Here is a 22,793-nt window from a genome sequence, read left to right as displayed (position 1 = left end):
ATTTGTTTAAGTTTTATTTTATCACGTAATAAAATTATTTTTATTTACATTTAGAAGTACGTATTGTTTATCTTTATTCAAAAGAATTACTAGAATTTTTTAATAAATTAATTAGTCATATAGTTTGAATCTTATTTTGATGTCTAATGACTAATAATACTTAGAAAAATGATTTTCTATTTTCTATTTAAATTTAGATGAGTATACTTTTGATTATCTTTATCCAATATATTCACTCATTTTTCTGGACAAACTTAGCAAATAAAGTTATGGAGATTGAGTTTTATATTCAATATAATTTTGTGCTTCACACTAATAATTAATTACTTTAAATTAAAACCTTAGATTTTGTATAATTTATTTATTTTATATTTTAAAATTTAAAATGAGATGATTCATCCTTTTATTTATTTATCTTTAGATATACATTGCTCCTATATTTCAATAACTTGAGCAGTAACTCGCGATAAATACATTAATATTTGATTAAAAAATAATGAAATAAATTGGAATAGACTCATATAAAATGAGATAATTATATACACATTTGATAAGATTCGAACCCGTAATCTCAAACTTGTTTACAAAAACTTAATTTTAAAAAGTGTTTGAAAACTATTTAAACTCTTGAGATATAAATTAAAACATCAAATAAAAGTAGGGAATTGTAATTTAGATTTTGAAAAAGGAAAAAAAAATACAAGCAACCCTCTTGTGATATTGCAAATGAGTAAATTATCTCCCTATAAAAAATAAAAATAACAATTTACCTCTTTTTATTTTTTAAAATGTAGCATTTACCCCATGTATTTTAAACAACTTTATTTTAAAAATACGATCGATAAATTATTATTTTTTTATCATAAAAAATAATTTAATTATTTATAATATCACTCTTATAAAAAGCGACGGAATGTGGTTGCTGTATCCATCGCAATCATCAAAGGACTGGGGACCTATAATAATTATCAAGTGTTGGAACGAAACATTGGATGGATGGGATGCGAAGTGGTACATCTTCACGTGCTGCAGATGCCGTTGATCTTTCACCCCACCCTACCCCTACCCCTACCCCCACGCACACCATATTATTATTGATTCATCGTCAAGAGATGTCGTAATTTCGAGAGTGGACTTGAGCAATCACCACACTCCTTTTCATGTTCCAGAAATTACGTTTTTATTACACAAAATTATTCTGATGTTGGAGTGTTATTAATTACTACATTTGTTTTTTTTTCCTAATGGTTAATAGTCGAGAGGTTACGTGAATTTGGGCAAACATGTAATCAAAGTCTTGAGTAGGTAGAGCACGTGGAGTTTTGTCCTCTCGAATGTTTTGCTTCATTCCTAATTCTACTACATATCTATACATCAGCGATGCTAAATTCTGTTGGAAAGGGTTGTCTTAATTTGGACATGATCGCATGATCGGAGTTCTCATGTTTATCTTTCCTAATTAATGGTTGGTTGGCAAACACACCCTAATCCGGGATAAGGTGTCATTTATTTTTCAAAAACTGAGGTTAATTAACATCAACATGGTCCAGAGACAAATTAGTTTTAACAGAAATCTTGATCTATTATGCCTTTGGGGTTATGTTGTGAATTTGAGTCCGACATATGTAAATATTTAATTTATTTATTGTTTCTTTGTTTCCTTTAAATTTATTGATTATATAAAAATATTAATATATAACATACTAAATGTTGAACCCTTCAAAAGTATGGATGATGTAGTTAATTAAGACAACATGAGACGTATGTAGGTAGATGAGTATGTGGAAAACTTAAAGGTTGGAGCAGCTGCTATCTATCTTTGTCGGATGGATGAAGGATGTCGCGTCGTGCTGTTGATAATCTGTTTGCTAAAAACTCCTCTCCACCAATAAAACGCTTATTACTTCTGTTTTGTGAAGCAATTCTATTTTATTTAATAAGGATTGCTCCATCCATCTACAAAGCTTTAAATAAAATTTAAAAAGTTATATATAAGATGAATTAATGATTAATGAAATTTACAAACTAACCCTGATTTGAATTTATAATCATAGTCGCACTTTTGTGGTTCTGTGATTTAATAATTGTCTCGATAGGATCAGATTTCTGAATTCCATGTATCGATTGTGATTATTATAAAATTTAACGTGTCCAATACTTTTGCATAATATAGCGCGTAATGTAAAATGAGTTGATCAGTCGACTCCACGAAAACTTTTCTGGATTTTGAAAAATTCAAATTTGATCTATTTAATTGGGCGAGTCAGACTTGAAATGTCGTTGTTAAAGTAAAAAACTCATAAAAGCGTTCGCTAAATAAAATACGATTATTATTCGATTTAACGTTTTGGATAAAAAAGAAAAGGAGATGATAAAATTATTAGACATAATATTTGAAGTAATAATTGGGTAATAAATGCAGAGATCAACTTTTCAGTACCAAATACTGAGCATCATTTCACGTCATTATAACCATATGCACACATTACAAAAGTTAATTATCAGTAGGTTAATTAATTAAATAGCTCTATCATAACATTGATTTTGTCTACAGCACCACGAATTATGACCACAAAACCACACTACATACCTGAATTTTAAATTAATTACATAATCAACATATTAACTTATTGTATAATTAGGTAATTACACTTACATCCCTTTCATAAATTCACTGTTCATACTTGATCCTTTTTCGTTAGGATTTGGACGAAAAATGCTGACGCTAGCGAAAATATTACATAAATTTTTTTAATTTCACCTTCATTCTTAATATTTTCATGTAATAATTTTGCATTTATAAGGAGAAAATTATAATGATGTCAACCTCATTCTACACACACACACATACATATATATATATATATTATATTTATCTCTTTATAAGTAAAAAAAATATACATAGAAATATTAAATGAGGGGCAAACTAAAAAAATTAATTTAATTTTTTTAATTCGTATTAGCATTTTTGGTCCAAATTCTAACGAAATGGTGTCAGGTGTAAAGGAATTTTTTTTTTTTTTTGAAAAAAAATGTAGTTTTAGATTTTTAGAGACGGTCTAGGTGTAGTTAATCTTATATAATTCATATATATTTTTTTTAAAAAAACACATGAATAAATCGTGCAATAACATATATAATATAGTTAATTTAACACGATCAAATATAAATAAATAATAAAAAGTTTTCTTCCGTTGCAGTATTTCCACAAAAAAACAGTCGCTGACCAAAAATTTTGCTATCGTCTTTTTTTCATAGAAATGCAGAGGAAAATATATAAAAAATAATCCAACCATAGGGTTGTGAGTTCGAATGTTAATAGGACATCTTTCTTGTTCCGATAACAATTTCTTTCTTTCTTTCTTTTTTTTTTTTCTAGATCTAAAATCAATTTTATTATGATAAAAACAGTGGTAATATTCAAATTTATCACTGACTTAACATCTCAACGGTATGCGCAAACTCTGGACTTAACCATTTTAGGAGAGCCGTCCATTATATCATTAGCTGTAAAGACCAAAATGAAAAGACAGCTTCTTCCATGAACAACATTAATCCATTGTCCATACCTCTACTTAGAGTTCATTTTTATGTACTAAGTAAGATAACTATGAGTTTGTTATGAAATTGCTCTAGAGGTAAATTTTTTCTTTAAGGCGATGGATTATTATTTCTTATCAAATATTTATATCTAACAACAATCAATAACTATAATAATTATATACTAATTATCGAGATATCCAATAATTAAATCTAATAAACAACTACTATATTGGTGGAGTTCGAATTCATAACCTTAAAGTCATGGGGTTTTAGTTTCACCAATTGAGTTACGCCTCATTGGTGCTATATAGGTAATTAATTATTCTGATGTTGTTAAGAATAAAATATCTAATCATTTAGACATGTTTATTTCACTAATGATGCTTAATAATTTAGTTTAGTTTAGTATAATCAGTTTTTCGATTGTACCGACAATGTTTTTAGCCAATTAGTTGCAAATAATGATGGCTTCTACGTTATTCTATTTTTCTAGTACCATACAAAGGAGGGATTAAATACAATTTATTCCATGTGATATGTGAAACGAGCAAAAAGTTTTTTATAAAAAAAATTAGCAAATTACCCCTATCAATAGTTTAGATGGGGGAAGGGGATAAATTGTTTTATTTTTCACAGAAATTCTTTTGCTCATTCTTCGTATCCTCAGGAGGTAAATTACATTATTTTACAAAAAGATTATGTGCTCATGTCTCAGTTATATTTGTCTACTTTTATAATAATTCAACAATTTATAGAAAAATAATAATAAGCAAAAAATCCTCTTAAAAAAATAATAAAACAACAGCACCACCTTGATGTGAGAAGTAATGCACTTTGTTTGTTTGTCGTTTTTTCTTGTTAGTGGTGTTGTACTTATTAATGTTAGGAGTGATATCTCATTCATACACATTTTTCTCTTTATTTTCGGACTTTTAAATGGCCTACCCACGCTGTTCCACAATCTCAAATTTTAGATAGTTCTCTCATCTAATTAATTTTTCCAAAAATTTTATTTTCATATCCTATATTTATACTAATTCTTTTTTTTTTAATTATTAGTATTATTAAAAGAAAATATTTTCTGAAACTAATTCGTATTTCTAAAATCATAATTTTCTACATGAAACATAATACGATCGTCCTTCTGCATCTTTTTTATTTTAGAATGTTCACTCTGCCTTTTTTTAATAAAATTTTCTACATAAAATATTAAGTGTAATGCATTTATTGTATGATTAAAATACAATTAGAAAAAGTAACTAATCGCACGGTAAATGTATCTCACTTATTATTTGATTTATCGAACTTTTGGATAATTTCTCCAAATGAGAATTATCCTCGAGAAAGAGAATATACCTTTTAGGGAATAAATTATGCCATAATTACAAATCATTAGTTGTATATATGGTATCACAATTAATTACCGAGCTGTCTTTTATTATTTTTCACATCCCTGTTTTTCAATTTAGTATTTGTGAATTGACTGTCATACCCCTCATACCTAATCGCGCAGAATCTGCCTTCCAATTCCTTGGTCTTTTGCTAACATGTGTGTTCCATTCTGAAACACGACATGAATACCTTTTCTTCAGCACTAGTAAACAATGCTAAGTTAGATTCTAACATTTGCTGTTTAACCTTCAATTAATATAATACTATGCTTCAGGAGAGTTGACAAAACACCAGACAAGGGCATATACGTCAATTAACACCCCGTTCTAACTTTAATTAATTATTTCGTCTCGTAAATAAATTCCCACTCATTCTTTCAAATGAAGTTTAAATATTATTAACGTTAAACGACCGTTGTAATGTTTCTGTTTACAGTTGACAACTACACAGAAATAGCCTTCTGGCTCTGACTAATTACTTTACCTTATTAAACTGAAAAACGTACAAGTAAATTGTGTATTGCAAGAACATGGTCATCGCCGGAATCCCGGCAGCCGCGACCGCCACGCCGCCGGAAGTTCCGACGCTGGGGAAGTTGTTTTCAGGGTTGTGTACGTAGTTAAAGGAGTAGGAGCAGGAAAAAAAGAATTATCTAAGAAAAGATTTACGGAAAAAAATACAACCGACCTAACATCATCCCCAAAATAGAGCTTCTATAAAGAGAGATTCTCACTCTTTCTCTCTCTCTTACCCTCACCACTCTCTCTCTCTCTCTCTCTCTCTCTCTCTCTCTCTCTCTATCTCTTCATTCTGCTTCTTTCTTTCTCCATTACTTTCCCTTGTATCAAACCTGCATTGTTTCTGTTTCTGATGAAAAGGGAATTGACGAACGTGTGGTGTTTTCATTGTTGAGCTTCGTGGTGATGTATAAAAGGGTTGTGTTATCCTGAAATCTTTTGGGTGAAGGGAGTTTTTGTTGATGAAAACAGAGTGGGAGGTTTGAGCAAAGTGTGTTTCTCTGACATTCCAGCTCTGCTTTTGCTTCCGAGGGAAGCAAAAATTAAAAGAGATATTCTTGTGCTTTTCGCAAAGGAGGAAAAGAAAAAGCCTATATATACCCCTCAACAGATCTTCATTTTTCTCTCAAAATCTTTCCCCTGTTTTTGCTTTTGTTTAACACTGAAATGGAGCAGTTCTCATCGAGTACGCTGTTGCCCGACACGTTTGCGGGCGGTAGAGGTGATATGACTGAGCAATTCTTGGTAATATGGAGCCAGATCAGGGCGCCGTTGATCGTCCCTTTGCTTAGAGTTGCTGTGTTTTTGTGCTTGGCAATGTCGGCCATGTTGTTCGTTGAGAGGGTGTACATGGCAGTTGTCATTACTCTGGTGAAGCTCTTTGGTCGGAAGCCCGACAAACGCTACAAATGGGAGCCATTGAAGGACGATTTGGAGCTCGGGAACTCGGCTTACCCCATGGTTCTTGTTCAAATTCCAATGTACAATGAGAAGGAGGTCTGTTTTCTGTTTTTCTTGATTCCAGCTTTCGTTGCTATTCAAGAGCGCATTTCTCGTTATTCAACTTTTCCCGATTCTTTTGCCACTTCCTGATCAAGAAGAGTCGCGTTTTACACAGGTGTATCAGCTCTCAATCGGAGCTGCATGTGGGCTTTCTTGGCCATCTGATCGGATTATCATTCAAGTTCTCGATGATTCAACTGACCCCATCATCAAGGTAATACCGGAAACCCCGACTTTCATGCAAGCTTTCTTTGCTTCATCATCTTCCAGACAACATGAAAAATCCTGCATTATTTTTGTCCAAACATAATTTTCAAATAACTTTATTTCAATACTATGTTTCGTTTTTCGGCACTGGAACTGCACAGAATTTGGTGGAAATGGAGTGCCAGAGATGGGCAAGCAAGGGAATAAACATCAAGTACGAAATTCGGGACAACAGGAATGGTTACAAAGCCGGGGCATTGAAGGAAGGCCTGAAGCACTCGTACGTGAAGCAATGTGACTACGTTGCCATTTTCGACGCGGATTTCCAACCTGAACCTGATTTCCTTTGGCGAACCATACCCTTTCTAGTTCACAACTCCCAACTCGCCCTCGTTCAAGCCCGCTGGAAATTCGGTATTCATTCTCTATCGCGATATACATGAATTTAATTATTACATCACGATCATGCACCGATCCATTTCAACCCGTTCGAATTGTTTTTAACAAATCGTTATGGCACGGGACATCACATATTCTTTTCCTTAAATATACATACACACGAACCATGACTAATTTGTAATAGAATATCCGAACCGAGTTCCAAATACTTAACGTGTCATGTATACTCTGCTAATTGCACTAACGTTTGCTTTCTCCTACGTATAAAGTTTGTCATTATGTGAAGATGGTTAATAGTCACATGTTAATTGTCTATAAGCATAACTTGGTATTAGAAACTGTCGGTGAGGAGGATTGGGGTGTTGTATCCACCGGTCCAATCACTGCTCCAACCTACATCTGTGGTTGGCCACTGTGAACCGGACAGGTGTAGGTGTGATTGTTATATCTCATTATGAAGACCCAACTTTTAATCACACACAGTGGATGTTGAATTTTCAATGAATTCAAGACCACTGGATACGACCAGTAGGACTACACTCAAAAAGTCTGAATTTTCCAGGTTTATTTGCTCTCATACGAGAAAAGTTGTTTTGTCTATTGCAACCAAAAAAGTTATTTCCTCTTTTTTTTTTTTTTTTTCCTTTTTCCTCTTGAAAAAGTGAGAAAAATAATTTTTTATAAAAAAAAATAATTTTGGAGGTCAATAAAAAATTAAACTATCTTTATACAACGACCACAAGTCAAAAATAGTTTTCTTTATAATTTCATCTTAACTTTATATATATTGCATATTATTCCCTACAAGTACATATATACTACTAGGGGTATTTTTATCAATAATTATACTGTAAAATGAAGGATAAATTAAAAATTTATGTAATATATTTGACGGCGTCAGTATTTTTCATTCAAATTTTAATGAAAGGATGCAATTGTAAATGAAGAATTTTCAAATGGATGTAAGTGTAATTTTAATAATTTTTTGAGAAGAAAATATAATTTTATATTTTTAAAAAATGATAAACCCTTTTTTTAAAGGTTAAATAAGCGCATATTATAGTTTAAAAGAAATCTGGAACGAAAAGAGTTTGGTATTCTTCACGGGCACTTCATGAATGTTGCATGGACTTTATCATCCTTTTAGCCCTCTTGTGGGGAAAAAAGCTGCAAACATCCCTTGGAGTGGTATAAATAGGAACTGTGCTAGATATAGGGGGCCATAGTTGCCAGAAAATCTCTGATTCTCTTCATAATTTATTTTTATTGTATTTGATTAAATTTTATGCAAAATATTTTTTATATCGGTCTCGTCAGAGATTTATTGAGACTTGGGTTGGGGGGTATTTTTGTAATTTCATCTCTACGTTTCCGAAGCCAGCAATTGCATGTGGGGGGTGGACCTCATGAGCCCTTCCCTTTAGTGTACCGACGGTCTACCATAATTTATTTCTGTGGTCTCCAAATATTTACTTAAAATATTAATGTGGCTAATAATAAAATATTTTTAATTACATTATTGGTAATCATAAAAGACGATGATAATGATGATGAGACGTTGTTTTCTTGACAGTAAATGCTGATGAATGCTTGATGACAAGATTGCAAGAAATGTCACTGGACTATCATTTCACTGTGGAGCAAGAAGTTGGTTCCTCCACATATGCTTTCTTTGGCTTCAATGGTAATCACCTACCCCCCCACCTACTAATTCATTTTCTTACACCCTATTCTTAAATCTTTTGCAATTACTCATACATTTTAGGACAACATTAATTGTCCTTGCAATCTGAACAAATGAAATTTTGGCCCATGTACATAAATTAGCGCTACTATTTGACTCAGCTAGTAAGTTGTGTTTAGTGGTTAAGATCCTTATTATTGGTCAAGATCGTAGAATTTACTGCTTTATACGGATGTACTATGAGCTGGTCGTAATGTTTCTTTCGATGAAAATCGGGCTTTCGGGATGCGGTCACAAGTCTGACTTGAAAAAAATGTGTGTCTGTAAAAATACAAGGAACTGCTGGTGTGTGGAGAATTGCAGCAATTAATGAGGCCGGAGGATGGAAGGATCGGACGACGGTTGAGGATATGGACTTGGCTGTCCGGGCTAGTCTCAAAGGATGGAAATTCTTGTATCTTGGTTCTCTCAAGGTAAATTTCATACTTTTTTGAGATGCAGTAATAGCAAGGCTAAAAACAATGACACATTGATCATTTTAAGAAGTTATTTAGGAGGGATGCGATTAAATTATGGTAATCATGTTGCTACTTTGTTCAGGTGAAAAACGAATTGCCAAGCACGTTCAAGGCGTACCGCTACCAACAGCACCGTTGGTCGTGTGGCCCTGCCAATCTGTTCAGAAAAATGCTTGTCGAGATTATAAGGAACACGGTTAGTTCCATCTGCAACTAATAAAACAACACTGCACTTGCTTTTCTATTGGATTGTAATTCATTTTGTAATCTGATTATTTGCAGAAAGTATCATTGTGGAAGAAGGTTCATGTGATATACAGTTTCTTCTTCATAAGAAAGATTGTAGCCCATATAGTCACATTCGTGTTCTATTGCGTTGTACTGCCTGCTACTGTGTTAGTACCTGAAGTCCAGATTCCCAAGTGGGGAGCCGTTTACGTACCTTCAATCATCACCCTTCTCAATGCAGTTGGAACTCCAAGGTTCTGTCCCCACACCCCTTTTCCCTCTACTTATGAAATTCAGAATTAACGATCTTGTTTTCACTGTATAGATCACTCCATTTGCTCGTTTTTTGGATCCTTTTCGAGAACGTAATGTCTCTGCACCGCACAAAAGCTACCTTCATTGGCTTGCTGGAGGCCGGGAGAGTGAATGAGTGGATCGTCACTGAGAAACTCGGTGATGCTCATAAACTGAAATCAGCACTCAAAGCTTTCAGACGACCTCGCTTCCGACTTGGAGAAAGGTAACAAAACAAAGTATAAGACAAATTTCGACGCTCATATGTGAGCAACATAGTCTAATTGTGATTGATTGTTAGCAGAATCCATTTGTTAGAGCTTGCAACTGGCGGATACCTCTTCTTCTGCGGTTGCTACGACATCGTGTTCGGGAAGAATCACTATTTCATCTACCTCTTCCTTCAGGCAACCGCCTTCTTCATCATGGGATTTGGCTATATTGGCACTTTTGTCCCCTCTTAGGACAAACGTTACACGAGGAATCGCTCGTTATTTTGTTTTTCTGTTTATTAATAGCTGTGGATGTGCGTCGTCCGTTGCTGGATCAGCACAGCGACGTGGAAGCAGCAAAGCGTCTGCATGGGAGTTCTTGCTTCCATTTGGTTTTGTTACATTTTATACTGTTTCTTTGTAGAAAGAATGGTATTCTTTTAGGTTTGAGCATAAGAGTTCGAGCTGAGGACTTGAATGGAATATGTCTTTCTTGTGTATATTTCTCAAAGTGAAAAATTTACTTGGAATGAATTATTACACATGAAAAATGAGAAACAAAGCTGTCATGAGCCCACATGGTCTTTGTTCCTATTTCCAAAACTAAGCACTGCAACAATGATAATAAGTGTGCAAGAAATTATTTGACTAGCTTTTTAGACAGATTTCCGTCTCTGGTTGATTTCGTAGCAAATGTGTTGGACGAATTGTCACACCACTCGCATATCCTGTCTGTCTTCGTCCTTTCAGTGCCTTTTGGCTGTCTGAAAGAGACGGCCAACAAGAAATGAAACAGTGCAACACTCAACTACCGACAGATGGAGCAATGAGCTCATAGTAGTGCACTGTGTCCTGGAAAGCTATAATTATGCTGCTTTTGAACGGATCAAGGAATTCAATATTAGGAAAATTTTTATATTTGTTTGAATTTAATTAATTACATTGTAATTATAATATATTTGTTAATTTTTTTAACTGTACACAATTAATGTATTATTGCTTTGTCATATGAGTAAGCATTTTAATGTCTTTCTTGCCACGTGAATTTGAAATTTATTACAATGATTAAAAAAAATAACTGAAACAGACGAGGATTAGTTCGGAATTCATTGTCTAAATAAGATCTTATTCAAATAATAATATTGATATACAAAGGTTGTTTTATCTGTTTGTTTGAAATTATTATTGTATTTAATATTTGAATATAAGCTGATTTTTATCATTAAAAAAACATGAAATTGGTTGCAACACTTGACATCATCATCAAACAACCCCAACTTATTTGTTATACAGATCTTAATTTTTATTTTTAATAATAATACATTAAATAAGAGTTATTTATTGGTTCCACCAACTAGGGAGAAAGGAACTTGCCATTTATTTCAGTGGACTAACCCAACCGCACATTGAGTAATTAGGAACAGAGAAAAAGACACCTAACAACAAGTTTTTGAATGCGCAGAATTCAATGCAATTCAGGAGAACAAAGATGACTTTATGTTATGATAATTTACAATTTCCTCTCCTAATATTTTATATAATTATAAATATTTTCTCGTTAGTTGAACAAATTATTAATATTATTTGATTTTAATATCCATCTAATAATTAATTCATTCCGTTAGTCACTTTTATTTATTTTTTGTGGTAAATTAACCGGAATGTTCTTATAGAATATCAAATGATTTTACTTATTCCTTTTTGTATTTTTTAAAGAAAATTTATGGACTGACCAAAATGACCAAGAAAATTTCACCTCAAGCTTTAACCTTTTTTACATTTTTTTAAAAAATATGTGTATAGCAAGAGCAAAGTGGGTAATTCTAGGCTTCCATCCAAGGATTGTATAATTTCATCAAATATTAAAAAATATTTGATAATCTTTTAAATAATAAAAAGGGTACTTATAATTATATCAAATTTGAAGAAAATTTGTTGTAATTTATTTTATGTATATTTTTTTTAATGTTATAATGCAGGACTGTAAATGCTGCACACAGTCACTCAAGCACTAAGACAAAAATTCTATGTTTTGATCATCAACCACAAGATTGTTAAAGCTATATAAGTCTGCTGTTTTCCACTCTAACCAACACAACAATGCTTGCAGTCAGGACTATTAATTATAGAAAGAGAAGCATAATAATTAGTTAATGCTGTCTCCATCCTAATTGCTATACACATCTTCAAATTCCCTAACTTAATTACATTTAACTCATGTAATGAGGTAGTGAGCTGAAAATAGAGGGAACTGATTCAATTTTAAGGAGGCGGCAATAACTATAACTGCTCAATACAATCACTTATTCTGTCAAGTATTCAAGAATTGTCTGCAATAACACGGCTATCATGAATTTATTATAATTATAAATAAATTTCATTATTTAAAAAATTATAAATATTCTTTTGAAATTAACAATCGTCTAACATGTTTTGAAGGGTACTTGTTAGGTGATTACTAATATAAGGGGTAATTACAAATTTTTAAATAATGAAAAACATAACTGTAATTATGGCAAATAGCATAGGGTGCCCGTTGTAATTTTACCCTTAATTGTATGTGTAAGTGTGACTAAATGGACGTTGTGCAAGTACTTAAATGGGCTATAGATCCAAGCCCTTTTCCACTTCTCCCCGGGACTTAATTGGGCTTATCGAGGTAGGCACTGAAATGGGCTACATCAAAGCCCATTTTGTTTCTCAGGGGTTATTTGGGCCGGTCCGTGATGAATATTTGTGCAAGGCAAGAGATCAGTATATATAGGCGGAAGGAACATACAAAGGAGTTCAAACATTCAAACTAAATACATATGGCGAGACACTGCCACCGTCTCCTTCCCTCAAAATTCCGCTCTACTCCTTCCCCGAAATCCTTCTGCGCCTCCTCGGCTCCGGACCCGACAACTCAAGTTCAGCTCCTGGAAGAGCTCCGGAAGATCAGGGTCCTCATCCAGCAGAACCGGAGTGAAACGGCAAAAAGACACATCCGAACCCTCATTTCTCTGCACTCCGTATCGCAACTCTACACTGTTTTCTCGCAGTCCTCGCCCCCGCCTAACACGAAGCCAGTTTTTACAGACACGCTTTTAACAGTTTACGCGGAGTCCAAGCTCCCAAATGAGGCTGCGGAATTGTACAGTTTGGTGAGGAGTGACGGTAATTTCCCTTCGCTCCCGGCTTTTAATCTGTTCTTGGAAGCTTTGGTGACGTCTAGCCAATTTGATAAGACCCTGAAGATATTTTCGGATGCTGTGGATTCTGGTGTTTGGGTGGATAAGTTCAGTTATGGGAAAGCAATACAATCCGCGGTGAAGCTGGGGGATCTGAAAAAAGGTTTGGACTTGATGACTCAGATGAAGAAATGCGGGGCGAGGCCAAACGGGTTCGTTTACAATGTTTTAATCGGTGGTTTGTGTAAGGAGAGGAGAGTGGATGATGCCAAGAAGTTGTTTGATGAAATGCTCAAGAGGAACGTGGCCCCGAATAGAGTCACATACAATAGTCTGATTGACGGGTGTTGTAAAGCGGGAGACTTAGAGGGGGCATTTAATTTAAGAGAAAAGATGAAAACTGACAGTGTGGAGCCAAATATTGTGACGTATAACACATTGCTTGGTGGGCTTTGTAAGATGGGGAGAATGGAAGAGGCTGACAAGATTTTGGAGGAAATGGGTGCGTATGGGTTTGTGCCTGATGGATTTACTTACAGTATTCTTCTTGATGGGCATTCAAGGCGTGGGAATGTGGAGGCTTCAATGGCACTATATGATGATGCAGTGAAGAAAGGGGTGACTATGAATGAGTATACTTGCAGTATTTTGATGAATGGATTATGTAAGTTAGGGAAAATGGATAGAGCCGAGGAATTCTTGATGAAGTTAAAGGAACATGGGGTTGGCTTGACAGAGGTGATTTTGAATACTATGGTGAACGGTTATTTCAAAGTGGGATATGTTGACAAAGCACTTCTGGCCATTGAAAAAATGGAAAATGAGGGGGTGAAACCCAGCTGCATCACATATAATACGGTGATCAGCAATTTCTGTGACTTGGGTCGGATGGACGATGCAAATGAGTGGGTAAGGAAGATGAATGTGAAGGGACTTTGCCCGAATATACAGACTTATAATATCTTAGTAGATGGCTATGGCCACAGTTGCCAGTTTGAAAAGTGTTTACAGATTCTTGAGGAAATGGAAAATAATGGGTTAAAGCCCAATGTTGTCACTTATGGATCTCTAATAAATAGTTTTTGCAAGAAGGGCCGACTTCCTGAAGCTGTAGTCATTTTCAAAGATATGCTGAACAGAAGCGTTTTGCCTAATGTCCAGGTATACAATATGCTTATAGATGGATTTTGCATGAGAGGAAACATTGATGATGCTTTTAAAGTTCTGGATGAGATGTTAAGAAGTGATATCTCTCCAACCATTGTGACATACAATGCACTTGTAAACGGGCTCAGCAAAAAAGGTAGGGTGGCAGAAGCCGAAGAATTAGCCTTTAGTATTACAGATAAAGGTCTAAATCCTGATGTCATCACATACAATTCCTTAATCTGTGGGTTCTCAGATGCTGGTAACCTGGAGAAGTGTTTGGAATTGTATGAGAAGATGAAAACGTCGGGCATCAAGCCTACCTTAAGTACTTACCATCCTCTAATAAGCGTGTGCAAAAAGGATGGACTGGATCTTCTAGAGAAAATTGTTGCGGAAATGTCTCATTGGAACCTGAGCCCTGATCGAATTGTATATAATGAGCTTATTTATTGCTATGTAAAGCAAGGAAACATTCAGAAGGCAACTGTGCTGTGCACTGAGATGTTAACTCTGGGAATTTCTCCTGACAAGATGACATATCATAGCTTGATTATGGGGCGCTTGAAAGAGGGCAATGTACAGGGAGCAAGGGATCTTTTTGATGACATGATGGCCAAAGGGGTGGCCCCAAATGATGGAATTTTTAACACACTAATTGAAGGACATTGCAAACTGAAGGATTTTGACGGGGCTTACATGTGGTACAAAGAAATGTTGAAGATCGGTTTTCTTCCATGCATTTCTGTTTGTAATGAGCTTCTTTTTGGCCTTAGGGCGGAAGGAAGATTCAAGGAGGCTGAGATAATCTGCTCTGAAATGAGTATTAAAGGAGTTGATGAGTTGAGATTGCAGGACGATCTTTCAGCTGCCCCTGCAATGTAGTGCGGAGTTGTTTGTCGTCTCAAAGCTCCTCAGTTTCTCACCCCCTAGACTCAAGCGACCCTTCTCCCTCCTTTCCCCACACAATAAACCCACCTCCCTCTTTTCCTTCCTTCTCACCCCTGTTCCTCTCCGGTTCTCCACCACACCAACAAAATTTCATTAACCATCTCCGCAGGCGACATGCGCCCTGGCGCTACAATTTGAGTCCTCCTTTGAGCTCCAAAATATATCCATCTCCAACCTCACGTTCAACAAGAAAAGTATTCTTTTTGTGGTTCCCGATGCCTTCAACCCCAGCTGCTCGCCAAAACATCTACCAGTTCTCGTCGAAAAGCCGCTGAATTTAAGGCCAAGGGATTGGACTTCATTGCTTGTATTTCTGTCAACAGTGCATTTGTGATGAAGGCTTGAAAGGAGATTTTAAAGGTAGGGGATGATGTTTTCTTGTGAGTGATAGCAATGCTGGTGATTAATAGAAGTGAGGTCGAGGTGGTATGCTATGTATGGGGAAGATGGGGTTGAAATCTTGAATTTTGAGGAGGGCAGTGATATCCATGTTAGCAGTACAGAGGACATGCTCAAGGCCATCTGACAGCATTGTTCTCTACTTTAAGCTTTTGCAATGGAGGAATGTGCTGATTGTGGCTCAGATGTTCTCTTGTTTCTACCTAATGTTGCATAATTGGGATTATGATAAGACTGGATAATGGAGTTCCATTATTAATTATTGAATGTTGAGAAGATTGAAACTGAATGTTTGTGTTTGGTAAGATGCAAGCCTACTCCAGTGGTGCATATTGGTTAAGTTTTCGAGTGTGATTATTCTGAACAATGTCTTGGAACTTATTTCGGGCTCTATCGGAATGCTTGTAAAGCACTTCAAATATGCAAGAAGTTGTTGTCCCAGCAGGCGGTTGCAGGGCTAATAGCAATATTTCACTCCTCAAAGAAAACCATCACATGTTTCTTCAGTTTCCCCTCAAGAAATGGAAGAAAAAACTCTTAACCCCCCCTCAGAAGGTCTTATTTGATTGCACTTGGTTAAAAGACGGTGAATGAATGTCTTGTGACATTTGGTATTGCTTGAATCTGAGACCTAGCAGTGCTTTCTCAAAATTGAATGTTGTTTTTTGTTGTTGTTATTTCTGAAACTAGCGCTTTTTTCAGTGTTTGGCGATCCACGAATTAGACTTAGATCTCCCTACTACGCCATTGTCTAATAAGTAGTAGTGAATTCAAACACACATCATAAACCTCGTATCGTTCTGTCAGTGTCAGAACAATGCCGTAGCTTTTGCTTATTGTTTGCTGTTGTGTTTTGTTCTGCTTTCCACATGCCCGTCTTGCTTTTCTCCCCGTGTCTATAATATTGTTTTGACATATAAGTGGACAACAGCAACAACTTGATATAAAATCTCATTGTTGACCTTTTACTTGTTTGTTGTCTCATTGTATGACATACAACACCACGCTCACAGTCAGTTATGCATCATAAGTAATCAAATGGCCCATATCTTGAATATATAATTTGAATTGAGTATGGCTCTTGCAACCGCGGTGGGTTCTGAAATCATAAACCACTTATAAACTTATTTACATTTTACTTATCAATATTCATATAAAATTTGAATACAGGAATGGTTCGTCCTTATTTCTCTGTTTGGGTTATTTTAACTACTGAGAGTAGGTGGATGCCAATGTCATAATCCAAGCTCAATTGGAATTTATCGAATATGCTTTTTTCTAAACTATTGGAATATTCTTGAGAACAATTTTTCAGACTATCCCAATTTTGTTAACCTTCATTAGACGGTAAACCGATTTTTGTTGGATGAGAATATTTTCTCCACGAGTCTTTTTTTTGTTTTATTTGCTCTGTTAGTTGAATGATATTAAAAGTACATATTATTATTTTATTATATGAATATATAAAGTAATTAGTATAAAAAATTGAAAGCTCAATATAAAGTTGTTTTAAAGCACCCACCAATTTGCCAAAATGTGGTTGCTGGTTTTGTGTTATCGACACCTGGGATTTGAAGACCCTGCCTGTCCCGCCCCGTTCAAGAGAATATCGTCATGTTGTAAAAGACTTCAATTTCAAGAACCCACACATTTGATTTGAATGCTTTCACCCTTTAACATAATACCACAATCCCTAGTTCTTATGTAAAATTAAAAAAAAAAATTATATCTTATAAAAGATGGATTTCAATTTTTTTAATATAGGATTATTTTGATTTCTTTTAAAATTTAAATTCATCAATTCAAATATAATTTATTGTATTTTAATATATTCAATTAATATAATTACACTATAATATAAAAAAGAAATGATTAAAATTACTTAGATAGCCCTCGCAACAATTTCCACTTTCCACCTTCCACTTTCCGATGCAGTCGATGGCAAACGCTTTGTAGCACACAGAAATGGAATCAGATATGAGTAACTATTTTCTTGCACAACAATTAATCTTAATCCCAACAAAATCAACGGCTGTAATTAGCCTAACCCCTTCTACAAATAAGCGCCACCCCCCCCCCACCCCTCCCTACCCCCTAATTTCCACTTTCCACCTTCCACTTTCCGATGCAGTCGATGGCAAACGCTTTGTAGCACACAGAAATGGAATCAGATATGAGTAACTATTTTCTTGCACAACAATTAATCTTAATCCCAACAAAATCAACGGCTGTAATTAGCCTAACCCCTTCTACAAATAAGCGCCCCCCCCCCCCCCACCCTTCCTATCCCGTTCGAAAACACCTAATCCCTTTTCTCACTGCTCATTTCTCTCTCTCTCTCTCACTCTACTCTCTTCTCTCTAGATCTATTACACCTCTCTCTCTGTAATGGCCACCATCAAGTCCGTCAAGGCCCGTCAGATCTTCGACAGCCGTGGCAATCCTACCGTCGAGGTTCCTCCTTCTCCCATCCGTCTTCATCTTCTCTCGATCTGTTTGTATTTCATCTTACTGTAATTATAGTTAGATTCAGATTCGTTTAAGGTTTGGTCAAGTATGAGAGCGTTGACGTTGAAGTAGTTTGGTTTTTTGGACGTATCTGTGTGCCGGCTAATCGACGGATAACGTTAACTTTTCTTGCATGAATTGCCGCTATTATGTTGTAATAGTGTTTGCTGGTTTAAATTTCTCTAGGTTGATGTGCATCTATCCAATGGAACCTTTGCTAGAGCTGCTGTTCCTAGTGGTGCATCCACTGGTAAGATTTGTTAACCTGCGCATTTTTCATTATATACTTTCGCATTTATTTTCACCGGATTCAAAAGTTTATATTCATAATTATTTATTAATATGACAACCATCTTTTAGGGGCATTGAAACGTTTGATTTTATTTCATTATTCGTACGGTATAATAATTGATAGTTCAGCCTACTACGGCGATATGTTAGGCTTTTATGAACTTGGAGACATAGGTTTTTCTTTGGAGCCGTTTTTTGGTAGTTTGAATAAACATTCTCAGGCTTTGTGATAAAATCGAGGTTATTGCCTTGTGGTACAATTATCTCATGAACGTATGTCTGTCTTGACTTGTTATGCGTTTTGTTTTTCTTATTTTTTCTATTATATTTATTATTATTTTAGGAATTTATGAGGCTCTCGAACTGAGAGATGGTGGATCAGACTACCTTGGCAAGGGTGTATCAAAGGTTAGTGTTTGTTGTGGATAATCAAGTACTTGTCTGTGTTGAATTCAGTTGCAAGTGACTGATCTTATAATGTTTTGGTATGTTTGAGTAGGCCGTTAACAATGTCAACAGTATAATTGGACCTGCCCTCGTTGGAAAGGTTTGTTGCTGACAACTATCTCTTATGTCCTGTTGATAAAATTGTACAATATTTGTTCTGTAGATATGTGGTCACAGTGGAGAATAATATGAAAATGTCCATTGAATTTTATTGATACAACATTAGCCCAACTGAGCCAGTTATGATTTTTTTGTTTTCTCTTTTCTTTGTTTCCACAGGACCCAACTGATCAGACCGGTATTGATAATTTCATGGTTCAGCAACTCGATGGAACTCAGAACGAGTGGGGTTGGTGCAAACAAAAGGTATCTTAGTACATCAATTGATACATTTGTGCAAGCTTCCTCTTTAAAGCTTGGATGTGTAACCCGGATGTGTAAATGTGTTTTTAAAGCTTGGAGCAAACGCCATTCTGGCTGTGTCTCTTGCGGTGTGCAAAGCTGGAGCTGCTGTCCTCAACATCCCATTGTACAAGGTACACTGAAGCTCATGTACCGTCATTGTGCATTTTAATTAATTTTTTTAATGATAATATTTATACTGGTTTGTATGCTTTTTTTAACTCAATGCTTTATGAGGAAATTTTTGCATCTTCGTCCTTTGAAATTCATTCTGACAATAATAACCTTGTTTTTGCTTTATGAAATGTTATTTTAGAAATGTTATGCTTATTTTTCCATGTTATTGCTGATGTGGTTTCTCTTTCTGCTTTCAGCACATTGCCAACCTAGCTGGCAACAAGAAGTTGGTGCTCCCAGTTCCTGCTTTCAATGTCATCAATGGTGGATCACACGCAGGAAACAAACTTGCCATGCAGGCACGTTCCTTCGCCTAGGTGCATTGGCAGTTATCTTACTGTCTTAACTAACCCAAAATTTGTTGTTGCAGGAGTTCATGATTCTTCCTGTTGGAGCTTCTTCTTTTAAGGAAGCAATGAAGATGGGTGTAGAAGTATATCACCATTTGAAGGCAAGTCATAAATCTTTTTGTTCTGTCCCTTTTATGACCATCTTGATCAATTTCTCATGTGCTATTTCGTCATCCAAGGTTGAAAGAAAAGTTCAATTATCTCTTTAATTGTTTTAGAAACTTCTAGTACAAGACAGCAGTTATTATAATTTGTTCTACTTTGCATTGTGTGCCTCCATGTTACGAAGAAGTTATAAATGTTTGTGGCTTTACATCCCTGTTGGAATTTCTTATGGATGTTAATGAAATTGCAATTTTCCAATGAACTAGAGTTAAGAACTTCTTTTAATGTAAAATTTCCTGATACAGGCTGTTATTAAGAAGAAATATGGCCAAGATGCCACCAATGTTGGAGATGAGGGTGGCTTTGCTCCCAATATCCAGGTAACATATAGTTTTTATGGTATTGACACTTCTCTGTTCTGTTCTAGAATAATCACAGTTCTAGTTGATTGCTTCTTCAGGAGAACAAGGAAGGTCTTGAACTGCTTAAGACAGCCATTGCTAAAGCAGGTTATACTGGAAAAGTGAGTTCTTATCCCTGTCCTAGTTTTGCTTCTTTTATATGCTTGTCACCAGTTAACATGGTACTGCGGGAAACTGATGCTGCTTTCTGCCCAGGTTGTCATTGGGATGGATGTTGCTGCATCTGAATTTTATGGATCAGACAAGACTTATGATTTGAACTTCAAGGAAGAGGCAAGTGACTACCGAATGTGTACACCAGCACATATTACTTATCACCTGATGTTCATGACAGCGTCAAATAGTTGCTAATATTGTTTCTGATTATACTACTTTGTTGGTTTGTCTTGGCAGAACAACAATGGGTCACAAAAGATCTCAGGTGACCAGCTCAAAGATCTTTACAAGTCATTCGTGTCTGAGTACCCTATTGTATCAATTGAAGATCCATTCGACCAGGATGACTGGGAGCACTACGCAAAGCTTACCAGTGAAATCGGTGCTCAAGTGCAGATTGTGGGAGATGATCTCCTTGTCACCAACCCCAAGGTAAATCGACTCTCTTAGTGAGATTTGCTTAGTGTGTACTTAAGAGAATGAGCGTTGTTTCCTTACGTTCATGGTTATTGCTTTGTTCAGAGAGTTGAGAAGGCAATCAAGGAGAAGACCTGCAATGCTCTTCTTCTCAAGGTATCATTGTATTGTTTGATTTCATCCAAGCACTGGAACTGTTATTCCCAACCTTTTGTAAACCCTCAGCGGTACAATGATGTCTTTTTCTTTACTACCAGGTTAACCAAATTGGATCCGTGACTGAGAGTATTGAAGCCGTAAAAATGTCTAAGCATGCTGGTTGGGGTGTAATGGCCAGTCACCGCAGGTATGAAACTTGGGACTTTTATATTAAGCTTGAAGTTTAGTTGAATTTTGCCTATCCACAATGTAGATTGCTCAATCAAAGTTTTATTGCTGGATATTCAATTTTTTCTTTCTTAATGCAGTGGAGAGACAGAGGACACTTTCATTGCTGATCTCTCTGTTGGATTAGCTACGGTACCTTTCATTTCTTGTATTTGCTTCATTTGGGTCTCTGTAATAACTCCAGCTAATACTTATTGCTCGGCTAAATTTATCAGGGCCAAATTAAGACCGGAGCTCCTTGCAGATCAGAGCGTCTCGCAAAATACAACCAGGTAGAACATACTTTCACATTGATCTTTTCTTGACAAAATTAAGAAAAGCTTGTCTTGGATGACAATCACTCGTCATCTTTCTAATACGACATCTTGGATGCAGCTTTTGAGGATCGAAGAGGAACTCGGTTCAGAAGCAGTATATGCAGGAGCCAGCTTCCGTGCACCTGTTGAGCCCTACTAAACCTGCATGAGTTCTGCTGGCAATGATGTGCTTGAGGGATGGAGCCCCACTGTGGCTTAATAATGTCTTGCGTAAAACGGGTTGTGTTTGGACAATCGGGACCTGTTTGTAATAATCAAAAAATTTTGTTTTGACCTTTGGTGAGTCATAAACTTGGATGTCTTTAAGGCTGAGGATGTTAAAATCTCTTTTCTTCTAGAATTTGGTAATGCAACTTTCTGTCTTACGAATCTGTTGCCTTGCAAATTGTCACTTGTTGGGGATCATCGGTTGCCAACTCTTTATCTATTCTGAATTATAACTTGAGATACGACAGCAGCTCGTTCAAACGTAGTATGGGCTCATCCAGTCCTCAATTCTTTGATCGAACTAGTGCAATAGAACGAAACAGAGGTTTTTACATGGTTCCTTGCAAGTTATTCTAAGTATATCAGTTACAGTTATATCATGAATTTTAATTATTGGTAATTAATAATTAATATACTAATTATCTAGAATTAATCAATACTTATTAGTACAATACATTAATAATTGTCATCAAAATAGGTAAATGTTTACATATTGGTTGGATTTAAATATATAATGTTAAATAGAGTCTCAAGTCTCAACTTTGCCAATTATAATACATCTTATTGTCAAGTTAGTTCCTTGCATGTTATTCATAGCATCTTGCTACAAATTGGAGAATAAAGTGATACTTTTTTCATTAATTAACGGCAATTTTTGTCAATTCTCTAAAAGGAAATAAGTTTATTTGTGTGAAGTGCAGGTATTTACATTACGAATGTTTGTCCATCAAGTACAAGAAGAAATCATCTCTTTTATGTATTATTTTTGCAAGAAAAAAAATATACTATTTATATTTTTGAATTGCCAAATAAAAAATTCGAGAACTATTTAAATGGACTTGTATTGTATGGTGTTCGAACAATGTGATTTTTTTTATAATATCATTATGTACATTATTTAGTGATTGATAGTCTTAAGAGTGGTTGATTCAAAATTTCCCATA

At 35.3% G+C, this 22,793-nt stretch overlaps 3 protein-coding genes across 3 annotated transcripts; all 3 read left to right on the top strand.

Moving 5' to 3' along the window:
* LOC105174127 (glucomannan 4-beta-mannosyltransferase 9) lies at positions 5,694-10,637 on the top strand. The gene is made up of 9 exons (XM_011096125.2): positions 5,694-6,449; positions 6,571-6,669; positions 6,824-7,076; positions 8,635-8,745; positions 9,082-9,218; positions 9,346-9,459; positions 9,546-9,745; positions 9,817-10,011; positions 10,090-10,637. Exons 1-9 carry the CDS (start codon positions 6,120-6,122, stop codon positions 10,247-10,249), a joined length of 1,599 nt encoding a protein of 532 aa, XP_011094427.1. The 5' UTR covers positions 5,694-6,119; the 3' UTR covers positions 10,250-10,637.
* LOC105174124 (pentatricopeptide repeat-containing protein At5g12100, mitochondrial) lies at positions 12,778-16,447 on the top strand. The gene has a single exon (XM_011096123.2). It carries the CDS (start codon positions 12,808-12,810, stop codon positions 15,196-15,198), a length of 2,391 nt encoding a protein of 796 aa, XP_011094425.1. The 5' UTR covers positions 12,778-12,807; the 3' UTR covers positions 15,199-16,447.
* On the top strand, positions 17,941-22,091 carry LOC105174126 (enolase). Its single transcript, XM_011096124.2, has 17 exons — positions 17,941-18,117; positions 18,358-18,421; positions 18,806-18,870; positions 18,962-19,009; positions 19,189-19,275; positions 19,365-19,445; positions 19,686-19,787; positions 19,859-19,939; positions 20,249-20,323; positions 20,404-20,466; positions 20,561-20,638; positions 20,759-20,953; positions 21,044-21,094; positions 21,196-21,284; positions 21,406-21,457; positions 21,541-21,597; positions 21,701-22,091. The coding sequence occupies exons 1-17, from the start codon at positions 18,052-18,054 to the stop codon at positions 21,779-21,781; spliced, it is 1,335 nt and encodes a 444-aa protein (XP_011094426.1). The 5' UTR covers positions 17,941-18,051; the 3' UTR covers positions 21,782-22,091.

Source organism: Sesamum indicum, linkage group LG11 (genome assembly GCF_000512975.1).
Source record: "Sesamum indicum cultivar Zhongzhi No. 13 linkage group LG11, S_indicum_v1.0, whole genome shotgun sequence".
Lineage (NCBI taxonomy): Eukaryota > Viridiplantae > Streptophyta > Magnoliopsida > Lamiales > Pedaliaceae > Sesamum > Sesamum indicum.
This window is presented reverse-complemented; position numbering and strand designations above follow the sequence as displayed.